This window comes from Tasmannia lanceolata, unplaced genomic scaffold, assembly GCF_043159265.1.
Source record: "Tasmannia lanceolata isolate RefF3 unplaced genomic scaffold, GAP_Taslan_0.1 ptg000015l, whole genome shotgun sequence".
NCBI lineage: Eukaryota > Viridiplantae > Streptophyta > Magnoliopsida > Canellales > Winteraceae > Tasmannia > Tasmannia lanceolata.
In genome coordinates, this window is record NW_027518692.1 from 39458255 (window position 1) to 39470734 (window position 12480).

General features: G+C 40.6%; 1 protein-coding gene across 1 annotated transcript; it reads left to right on the forward strand.

The window, feature by feature from the left end:
* The first annotated feature begins 679 nt into the window (after positions 1-679).
* LOC143847189 (naphthalene 1,2-dioxygenase subunit alpha (DUF1264)) lies at positions 680-3075 on the forward strand. Its single transcript, XM_077355927.1, has 3 exons — positions 680-863; positions 1683-2086; positions 2743-3075. Exons 1-3 carry the CDS (start codon positions 739-741, stop codon positions 2916-2918), a joined length of 705 nt encoding a protein of 234 aa, XP_077212042.1. The 5' UTR covers positions 680-738; the 3' UTR covers positions 2919-3075.
* Positions 3076-12480: the final 9405 nt, after the last annotated feature.

Genomic DNA, 12480 nt, shown 5'->3' on the forward strand with positions numbered 1-12480 from the left:
ACTGATGCGCCTTATTGAAGCGTAAAGAGGTGCAACTTGGGCCAGGCTCAACCTGAACCCGACTGATTTTGACTTGGGCTGGGTTGGTAAAAACCAACACAATTTAATTTCGAGTCGGGTAAGGGTCGAGGCCTTGGGCATCTTGACCCAACCCGGACCTGCCGGTCCTAATTTTATCGCAATTTTCAAAAGCTTAGGATCACGGGTTGTTTTTAGCAAATGGTATAGGCAGAGTCATGTTTTGATTAGTGGGCATGAACATAACTAGTCCCATATGCTTTAACTTGGTGACGCAAAGGTCACAAGCTGTTAACAGCATTTATGGAATTGTAACAACGGGTTAAGCATACAAGACAAGGTGAGCTCTCACATATTATCAAAACATGTCTCTGCTTGTTTTATTTCACTTTCTTCTCCCATGCCAATTGGAACCCACCCTGACATTAGGGTTGAGAGATTTAGAGACGAGAGTTATATGGTGTAAAGCCCTTATAGTACCGTATTTTTCTAAAAGTATTGTACCATAGGATGATCCAAGCCAAAAAAAATTATTTTCCGAAGGATGATCATAGCGCGTGGGCACTGAGAAGATGACACGCGAAGGTAGAGAAGGCCACGCGTGTGCATGCATGAAGGGCAGTTGGTTGTGAGAGGAGCTTAAAAAAGAAGGCCGAGGAAAACCCAGAGCAGTTCCCTAAGAGGCAGGCAATAAGATAGAGAAGATTAAGAGAAATAGATATGGCAAGTAGTGACGTTAATGTTCCGGGCGAGCCCACACAAACAGGCACGGCCATGGTGGAGACTGTAACAAGCGCCATTCAAGACTTCGCCCCTATTAACAATATCCACCACCATCTCTGCGCGTACCCTCTCTCTCTCTCTCTCTCTCTCTCTCTCTCTCTCTCTCACATGAATTTCACCTAAAATGCTAACATGAAATTGGGTTTTGCATGAGCACCCAAACTCAGAACCCAACATTTAACTTTTCCTTTTAGAGTCTCTACTTAAGTTGAGGAGATGGGTATTGATTATTTGAGTTCTGTTTATCTGAAGATTTTTCTGTAAATTAGAATTTATATCTCTCTCTCATGCTAAAATGCAATTGGACATCAAAACTGGGAGCCCAAGATTAGATTTTTCTTTTTCATATAGACTACAGAGTTAACCCATATAGTCCAGTATTTTTCAAAATTTACCCTGTGGCTTACACCATTGGATGATCCAAATTGCCCTTTTGAAGAGCCACAATGTAAATACGTCATGCCCAAAAAATCATTTCCATAGGATGATCCTAGCCCTCCTTTTGACGGGCCACAATGTAAATAGGTTGTGCCCAAATAATCATTCCATAGGATGATCCTAGCCCTTCTATCTCAAGGAACTGCATATAATGAAAACCTCTATATATAGGAGGGTTGGGATCATCCTATGGAAATAATTTTGGAGCACAACCTATTTACGTTGTGGCCCAACAAATGGACGGTTTGGATCATCCAATGGTAGGGTTGTGGCTCATCAAATGGATGGCTTGGATCATCTTATGATGTGGCCCATACAGTACTTTTTGAAAAATACTGGACTATACAGGTTTACACCATATAAAATCTCTAACATCTCAACTAGAGTTTTTTAAACTCAGAATTTGAATATCTGATATGGGTATATTGATTATTTGAGTTCAGGTTCCATTTCTACGCACACGATATGACTCGACAAGTAGAAGCTCACCATTTCTGTGCTCATCTAAATGAAGAAATGAGACAGTGCCTCATCTATGACAGCCCAGAAGCCGATGCCCGCCTCATTGGCATAGAGTACATTATCAGTGAGAATCTCTTCCTTACTCTACCAGACAAGGAGAAGCCCTTGTGGCACTCCCACGAGTACGAGGTGAAGAGTGGCATTCTCTTCATGCCTGGTGTGCCTCATGCACTCCAATACAGAGAGCTTGAAAAAGTCTGCAAGACTTATGGCAAGGTCTTCCATTTTTGGCAAGTTGATAAAGGGGACTCTCTCCCCCTTGGATTGCCCCAAGTCATGATGGCCTTCACCAGAGACGGCCAGGTCTCTGACCACCTTCTTGGAGGTAATTTTTTTGCTATTTTCTTTTTGAATGATAAATAGAGGAAGGTGCAACATTAGGACTTCCGAGTAGGTCACCCATCCTAGTACTACTCTCACCTAAGCATGCTTAATCCCTGGCTTTGGATTGCAGGAATTTTCTGGAAAAGTATGGGAAGGAATTTTTTTTTCAAAAGGTCCTTACCTTTTTTTCCCACACAAAATAGATAACTTGAACCTTGAACAAGCCTGATTCAATTTTATATTTACTTAAGAGGGAGCTTCAATTTACGGTAATGTCCCTCTAAATTAATCATAATCATATCATTTTCCTTTAAATAGTGGAAAGAATTGCAATCCAAACAGGTAGGCTCGGCGTAAAGTGGGCGTGGAACAAGCAAGTCTTAGCCACGATATTGTCAAACTTCGCATTTTTCCTTACGAAGTCAATTAAAACTCCTTTGACACTCCCGAGCTATCACCACATCAAGCATTAAGAGTACTGAGTCGCATTACTCGACCGTGTTGTGCAGAGAACTAGGATTTGCTTGGCCACATATCGACCACTCTCATCCGCATTTTGAAACATCAGTTTTGAAACATAAGTAATATGGTTTAGACTAGTTTTTCAGATTGTCTTGTTCTTCAGCTAGAACTAAAAACTACAGTGTGTTTCTGCAGATGTAGAGAAGCGTTTTGATGTATCTTTCAAGGAGGAAAGGGAGAAGAGAGCGTATATGAAGGGTCCAGATCATGGGATACATCCCCTTGCAAATGGAGCAGGTAAGGGTCTAGTGACTAAGTTGAGAGAGGTTGATTGCCCACCTCCGGATTCCGTCCCTAGGTTTTTCTTTTGATTAAGAAGATGGGAAGATGAGAAAACGTTTTTTTTCTTCCACATTCCTATGTAGACTGGTGTTTTTCCAGCGTATTTGGTGTTGTGCCTGACTGCTGTTTTTGTGGGTAATATTGGCTTCTTGTCTTTTAAGATGAATTTGGCTTCTTGTGTTTTAACATGAATTTGCATCATGGGCTTGTGATTCTTGGCATTTTATGAGCGACTAACATTGTTGGGTTGTACAATAATGGGCCCCACAGCATCAAAACATGAGGTAAGATGGTGGGCTCACCCTTGTAACTTTGAATTGGGTGTAATTTTGAGTTGGGTTACGTTAACAAAACATGGTGTAAAATGGTAGGCCTGACCTATGGATGGATTTGGGTGGAGATGGTGGGCCAATTCATGGGTGTAAAATGGTGGGTCCCAACATATGAATGGGCTTGCGTGGATATGGGTGGACCTTACTCCATCTAAACATAAGGTGTATAATGGTGGGCCCACCCATGCATAATCATTGGTCTAAAATGATGGGCCTCATCTTAGCAAAAGAAAAACATGAAATATGGGGCAAAAAAATCATATGGGAGCCTCCTTAGGGGGGTTATAATTTATAAATTAGGGATAATTATCCACTTCCACCCCTATAGTTTAAAACGTGACAAATACACTCTTGTAGTTTCAATTTGTTTAAGGTTTGCCCCCTTAGCTGAAGGTTCGTCCATAGATTGAAGGGTTAGGATGATCCGATGGAGCTGATTTCTTGGGGACATCCTATCTATGTCAGGACCCATCAAATGAACGCTTTGGATCATCCAAATAATGTGGGCCCATACCCGAATCCAAACACTACCAAAAAATCATCCAAATAATGTGGGCCCATCCAAAAAAAGTTAAATTTGCCCACTGTTCACGTTATAAGGGCATATCAGCATATGTACAGTGTACTGCGGAGGGGGTTAAATTATCATCTCCCTAGAAAAATCAGTAAAACTAAATTTTCTTTGCACTCATGAAACTTTCTCATTTTTGGGCTCTCCCATGGGTCGTGCAACTCACCACCTAGTGAATCGGTGAATCCCAGTACTTTACACCTCATGCTAAGATGGGTGGGGCCCAATTTGGGGTGGCAAAATTGGCCGAACCGGAACTGAACCAAAAATTCGGTTTCGGTTTGGTTAAACCAAACCGATTCAAATTTTGGTTTGGTTCGGTTTGGGGATCAAACCGAACCGAAACCATTATATTTCTAATGATTATGAGTAAGGGGTGGCAAATTTGGTGGATGTGGCAGAAACTAGAGGGGGTGTAAATGTAATTATCCCTATAAATTTATAGACGAGAGGGTTGTCTAAGTAAAAAAAGACAGACAATGCATCATTTCCCAAAACATGTTATAAAAATGATGGGCCTTACTCATTCTATGCATGAGATGTAGAAGAAATCCCCCATAGAAAAAAATTCCAGTAAAGTTTTCTAAGAAAACGAATGACAATGGAAAGTTTAGTATATACGATATATGGATGGATGGATGGCAGACTTGAAACAGTAGGACTTTCCCGCTTTTGCAAGGTTGGAATTGGAATTCTTCCAACTTTTCTTCTCCTTCATCAACTACAAGGTAATAATTTCCTTAATAAATTAACATTGTAGAAGCACATAAATTCCTTAGATAACATTGTAGGAGCACCTGTTCCCTTAGCAGCAGATATAGTAGTGTTTGAAACAAGAATTGTTCACAATTGGGAATGGAGACTGGGAATCTCATTTTGCATTAGTTTTCCCGTGTTGAGCTGGACTGATTAATTTCAATTACTAGGGTAGAGATAGAGCTTAAGCAGACATGTGTCTGAAAGAAAACCTTACGCGGACATGTGAGTGTGTGAAAGAGTCATTTTGCAAGAGAGGTTATACTCAGAATTTTTTTCCAAGTGTGAGTATTTAGAATCGTGTTGATAAATATTAATTTTCATATATGTAGAAGCATCAGAAGACGTTTTAATTCCAAATTCGTAGGTTTTGCTATGAATAAATTCATAGTAGAAACCACACATAGTTACAACAAAAGTATCATGGAAGTTGCTAAGTTGGTCATGGTGTGAATGAGATTTGGTTGAATGTTTCTAATTCAACCAAATATCACACAGGATTAAATATTAATTTGGAAAGAGTTCCCATAATTTGAATCAAAGGGTCTTCACTTCAGAGTGGGCTTTGCCCAATAGTGTCTTTTTTATTAGTATAACCCCATATCTCATACTTGGAAACCCTATTAGATCCCACCCTTTGTTGCTCCTTCATCCCATGTGACCTAAAGGAGCTTGAAATGACGATCCAATATTGCCAGAATTGACATGAACTTAGGAAAGATCTGAAGCATAATTATCAAGTTAATTTTGTATTTTCAAACTCAGATGGCTAAGATCAAAGGAAATAGGACAAACCGTTTGGCGAGAATGAGAGAGAGGTCACACGCACCAATCCAAAAAGCGATAGACGGAATATGATCCGCCAGAGAAGAGTGATAGAGATGGCAGAAACACACCCATATATAATGCAGTCGGAAAAGAGAAATGGGAGTGTTTGTGCATGTGGGAAGAGAGACTGATGGATGATTGCAGAGGCAAGGGCACTGAAGGTCAGCGGAGAAGAGAAGGGTATAACACTGACTTGGGAAACCCCATTTTACCACGGATATACTTTACCATTGAAAAAAAATATATACTCTCCCATTGAAGAAGGGGTGAGTCAAATATGGGCACCAGGGGGTAAATTCTTATGCCATGGTCAAAATCACTGGTCCCAAGTGTCTAAAAACATTCATAGATGAAGAAGGTGATGCTGTAAATCTAATAAGATATTTGCTTCATGTAAAGAAAATAAGAGGTCTAAAAATGGCAACTTTCCTATTTTATGTACACAGTAGAGTAATCAATAATACACAGAACAAAACTTCAAAAGAGAAACCAAAGAATGGTTTCTTTGAGCAGGGTGCATTTGTTGAGCAGCGGCAAATCCTGGATGGCATATTAAGTGCTAACGAGGTGTTAGATACTATTAAAAGGAGGGGTTCTGCGGGTATCATTATACGGGTGGATCTAGAAAAAGCCTATGACCATGTGGATTGGCGATTTCTGGATTACTTGATGCCAAGGATGGGTTTTAGTGAAAGGTGGAGAAAATGGATAAATGCATGTATCAGCTCGGCATCTTTTTCGGTGCTCATTAATGGGACCTCGGAGGCAGTGGCGGAGGCAGGATTTATACATAAAGGGGGCAGGTTATACATAAGGGGGCATTATACATAAGGGGGGCAAGTTATGCATAAGGCTGGGCCCAATTGAGTTGGGCCTATTAAGGAGTTTGGCCCAACTCAACAGGGGCAGCTGCCCCCCTATGCTACGTGTAGCTCCGCCCCTGCTCGGAGGGATACTTTCAAAGCACGCGCGGACTTCGGCAAGGTGATCCCCCATCCCCTTACCTCTTCATTATGGTGATTGAAGCTTTAAGTTTATTTCTAACTCGGGCCGAACAAAGGGGTTACATTAAAGGTTTGAGGCCTGGCCAGGATGGCACGACTGTCTCCCATTTACAATTTGCTGATGATACCATACTTTTGCTTGAAGATGGGGTGGAAAGGAAGCAAAATATACGGCGTATCTTCTGGTGGTTTGAATTAGTATCTGGATTGAAGATTAAATTTATGAAATCTGCGGTGGCGGGCATCAATTTAGATGACAAGCGAGTGTCGGAATTGGCTTCCTTCATAGGGTGTCTGAACGTCAAATTGCCAATCAAATACCTTGGATTTCCTATGAGATTCGGCATCCCGAGGGCCGCTCAATGGGATCCGGTGATTGAACGCATTGAGCAAAAGCTTAGTACCTGGAAGAAGCAATATCTCTCATTCGGAGACTATATTATGCTACTTAAGGCTGCATTGTCAAACATGCCTGCCTATTTTATCTCTCCTTTTAAAATCCTGGTGAAAGTGGCCAAGAGAATTGAACAACTGCAGAGGGATTTCTTATGGGATGGAAAGGATGAAACATCTGCTATGGTGGGAATTGGTATGTAAAGATAAACGAAAAGGGGGACTCAGAATTGGAAAATTACGACTATGCAATAAAGCACTTCTTGGCAAAGGGGTACGGAGATTCGGGGTGGAGAAACAAGCCTTCTGACATCAGCTGATAAGGGATAAGTATTGGAGTGGATGGGGAGAATGGGACTGTTATGGTCCATCATCAGGCAAAGGATCCGGGGCATGGAAATCGATTTACACGGCTCGATTTACTATCGTTCTGTGTCAAATAGAGTCATGATTATTTTCTTATATGTAGATGTTGATTCTTGTTTCCAAACTCTCTTTATGGTGAGTGACGTGAAACTAACCTTGGGTAAAGAATTCAACATAATATACCTGGGTGTTAACACACCATCCTTAGTAAGAAAGTAAGTTTTGAAAGGCAAGGAATCACCCTTAGCCTAGCCCATTTTACTGAAAACTACTTTTCATTTGGGGATGCAGTGAGTGCAAACCGATTGAGACACCAGAAGTTATACCAAGAAGCCGATCTCTAAGACAGAGACAGTGTGTGGATCAGTTAGATTATTCTAAACTGATTGGTAGTCTCATGTATGATTTGTGTTGCATTAGGCCACACATAGCCTTTATAGTTGGCATGCTGCGTCGTTTTACTAGCCATCCTGGCCATGAGTATAGAGATGCCCTTATGAGGCTGATGAGATACCTTTTGTATACTCAAGAGTATACTCAACACTATGGTGGCCATCCACTTATCGTGGAAGAATATTCTGATGAATCATGGGGATCAGAATTAGGGGACAACAAATCTACTGCTGTTGTGTGGAAGTCGAATTGGAACTTTATGCTCTAGCTTCAGTTGCAAATGAAACCAGAGGAGATGAATATTCTGATTAAGGTTATGGACATTCCACTGACCCGGTTAAGGATTAGTTCTTTAAGTGTGTTTTGTGATAATCAAGCTTGTGAAAAACTCACTCTTTAATGGTAAGAGGAGACATCTTGGGCTTAAAAATGCCATGCTGAATTATCTCAAGAGCACGGGATTATTACTTTGATTGATATGAAATCGAAGGATAATTAGGCCGAAGCTCTCACAAAGGGATTGAACAAAGATCGAATATTCAAAACTGTGGGGGAAATGGGGTTAAAGACTATGTAGACATGTCTTAATCTCTACATCATCCAGGTTATTTTGAATTTTTGAATCTCCCTTTTGGCCCAAAGATAGGCACTTGATATGTTTTTCTTGATGTTTACAGTTGTTGTGTGTCATTCCACATTTGATGGCATGCCCTTTTTTTTGAAAAGGTTGTACATTTCATACATAGATGATACAACTCACCTCAAATTTGGTTATCATTTTTTGGGAAAGGTTGGACATTCCATACATAGATGATTCAGCTTAACTCAAATATGGATAAGATGACTGTAACATTCTAAATGGAAACATGAATGGTTCTTTGCAAAAGAAACTATTTTGGTCTTGTTCTTTCTTGAAACTTGACAATGATGAAATGGTTCTTTGACAATGCAAAAGAAGCCATGCTAGTCTTGTTCTTTATTGAACTTGTTCTTTATTGAAACTTGACAATGATGCCTATGGTGAGAGTGATACTGATACTTTTTTAGCCATTTAAGAAATTGTACTATGTTCTTATGATAGAACTAGATACTTTCGTGAATTATGGTATTGTACTAAGTTCTTCTTAAGGTAGAACTAGATACTTTCATGTGTAATTCATGTTTTACACAACTGATTGGATTCATTCTCATGAAATCTATATTTTTATAATTCACAGAGATTGACAAAAAAGGAGGAGCTTGTCTTGATTTGGACTTTGATGAAGATGAATTACTTGATGAGTAAATCTTCTAAAGTCATAAAGACTTATGCTTACATTTCTGTATGCACAAAGTTCACTTTTTTGTGGAACTTTATTTTGGATCTCGATGAGAATCATACCTCATGAATGAATTCATCTAAGATTAGTGGGGTTCACTTATAAATGAAACTACCTTTTGGTTGAGTTTAGCTTGTTGTATATCTAAAACTCTTGGTTTGTCCTAAAATGATTCATGTTTTCAGTTGGATTACAGATCTTTTATGATATAGACCATATGGTGATGTGGATGATTCAATATTTTGTTTTGAACATCACACTATCTATCTATTGGATTGTGCTATATGTAGAACATAGGAGGAGATTGTTGGGTATATAATATAACCCATGTATGTTCTAATATAAGCCCAATAAGATAATGGACCGGTGTAGTGGGCCTATTTGGGCTAGAGCCCACTAACCTATTAAAACCCCAGTGTATCTAATATATATAGGAGCTGGAGGCAACAAACTTGGTATTCCAAACTAGATACCTTGGGTGTAATGCTTCAAGCAAACTCTTGCTTGACCTAATTACTCTAACAGGATATACTTTACCATTGAAAAAAAATATATACTCTACCATTGAAGAAGGGGTGAGTCAAATATGGGCACCAGGGGGTAAATTCTTATGCCATGGTCAAAATCATTGGTCCCAAGTGTCTAAAAACATTCATAGATGAAGAAGGTGATGCTGTAAATCTAATCAGATATTTGATTCATGTAAAGAAAATAAGAGGTCTAAAAATGGCAACTTTCCTATTTTATGTACACAGTAGAGTAATCAATAATACACAGAAGAAAACTTCAAAAGAGAAACCAAAGAATGGTTTCTTTGAGCAGGGTGCATTTGTTGAGCAGCGGCAAATCCTGGATGGCATATTAAATGCTAACGAGGTGTTAGATACTATTAAAAGGAGGGGTTCTGCGGGTATCATTATGCGGGTGGATCTAGAAAAAGCCTATGACCATGTGGATTGGCGATTTCTGGATTACTTGATGCGAAGGATGGGTTTTGGTGAAAGGTGGAGAAAATGGATAAATGCATGTATCAGCTCGGCATCTTTTTCGGTGCTCATTAATGGGACCTCGGAGGCAGTGGCGGAGGCAGGATTTATACATAAAGGGGGCAGGTTATACATAAGGGGGGCAAGTTATACATAAGGCTGGGCCCAATTGAGTTGGGCCTATTAAGGAGTTTGGCCCAACTCAACAGGGGCAGCTGCCCCCCTTATGCTACATGTAGCTCCGCCCCTGCTCGGAGGGATACTTTCAAAGCACGCGCGGACTTCGGGAAGGTGATCCCCCATCCCCTTACCTCTTCATTATGGTGATTGAAGCTTTAAGTTTATTTCTAACTCGGGCCGAACAAAGGGGTTACATTAAAGGTTTGAGGCCTGGTCAGGACGGTACAACTGTCTCCCATTTACAATTCGCTGATGATACCATACTTTTGCTTGAAGATGGGGTGGAAAGTAAGCAAAATATACGGCGTATCTTCTGGTGGTTTGAAATAGTATCTGGATTGAAGATTAATTTTATGAAATCTGCGGTGCCGGGCATCAATTTAGATGACAAGCGAGTGTCGGAATTGGCTTCCTTCATGGGGTGTCTGAACATCAAATTGCCAATCAAATACCTTGGATTACCTTTGGGATTCGGCATCCCGAGGGCCGCTCAATGGGATCCGGTGATTGAACACATTGAAGAAAAGCTTAGTACCTGGAAGAAGCAATATCTCTCATTCGGAGACCGTATTATGCTACTTAAGGCTGCATTGTCAAACATGCCTGCCTATTTTATGTCTCCTTTTAAAATCCCGGTGAAAGTGGCCAAGAGAATTGAACAACTGCAGAGGGATTTCTTATGGGATGGAAAGGATGAAACAAAAAAATTGAAACATCTGCTACGGTGGGAATTGGTATGTAAAGATAAACGAAAAGGGGGAGTCGGAATTGAAAAATTACGACTACGCAATAAAGCACTTCTTGGCAAAGGGGCATGGAGATTCGGGGTGGAGAAACAAGCCTTATGACATCAGGTGAGAAGGGATAAGTATTGGAGTGGATGGGGAGAATGGGAATGTTATGGTCCATCATCAGGCAAAGGATCCGGGGCATGGAAATCGATTTACACGGCTCGAGAACAATTTCTTCTGTACATCCGATTCAAGGTGGGCAAGGGAGATCATGTTCGCTTCTAGTTGGACCTATGGATTGGCAAGTGCCCCCTCAAATATGGCTATCCTGATTTGTATCGAATTGCGGCAAATCCAAATTCAAAAATTTGTGATTATCTGATGCGCGGCAGCAGCACGCTTGGAAATAGATTCTGGGATATTGGGATGAGGCGCAATCTTAAGGATTCTGAGATTCATAATTTTACGAGACTCTTAAATACACTATCTTTCCCCAAACAATCTGGATGGTTGGATCTGGACGCCTAATTCGGATGGTGAATTCTCCGTGCGATCATTCTTCAAACAACTCAATGAAGGAAGTGGTCCCCTATCACAGCGAGCTCACGTTTGGAAACCTAGCATTCCATCACGGGTCGCTGCTTTTTCATGGACGGCGGCCTACCGATGCATCAATACTTGTGACCGCTTGCAGAGTAGTGGCATGCATCTTGCAAGTCGATGTGTACAATGTTACAACAGTGAAGAAGGTATCGACCATCTCATGATTCACTGCCCCTAAGTTTATCGCATATGGATGTCCCTCATGCGAGTATGTGGCATGTCTGGGGTCTTTCAGCGCCGCATATCTTCACTTATCACTCATTGGGGAGGGCCTTTTACGGGTCGAATTGGACAGCCGATGTGGGATATAATCCCGCATGCTCTTATATGGAGTATCTGGCGGGAGCGTAACAACCGCATCTTTCATAATAAGGAAAGGGAATGGCAACATATTGCTTTGGAAATTAAAATCTCTGTTATATCATGGGCAAAAGCGAAGATGGGAACACCCTATTCGGTGGGATAGATACTACGAAATTAGAATAGAGTCATGATGGAAGGAGAACCATACTGATTACACCAAGATGGACACCACCACCGGAAGGATGGCTCAAGCTGAATTTTGATGGGAGTTCCTTTGGCAACCCTAGCAGGGCTTGTTTTGGGGGGTATTATATGAGATTTAGAAGGCAACACAATTATGACATATTCGGGATCTGCGGGTCTTTGTGATGCCAACAAAGCTGAAGCAAAAGCCTTGCTATTTGGATTACAATGGTATTCTGAACACAACATGGGACCCTTGGTTATCGAAGGAGACTCTACAAATGTGATTGCATGGGCATTGAATAGATGTGCTGGACCATGGCAGCTATACCAGGCGGTGGATGAAATTAGAGATTTAGTTAGGCTTGTCAAGCCACGGATTATCCACAAGAGGCGCACGGCTAATTCAGAAGTGGATACCTTGGCAAAGGAGGGTGTGGATAAAGTGAAAAATGTTATTATTTTCAATCACTCAGATCTAACTATGTAGTCTCCTCTTCTTTTTTTATATTATTGAGGACGTGTGATTTTGGATCATTTACTGTTGGGGACATCTTGTCCCTATGTAATGATTTATCATTGGTAAAATTCTGTTACTTATAAAAAAAAAAAAAAAAAAAAAAAAAAAAAACAGAAGAAGAGA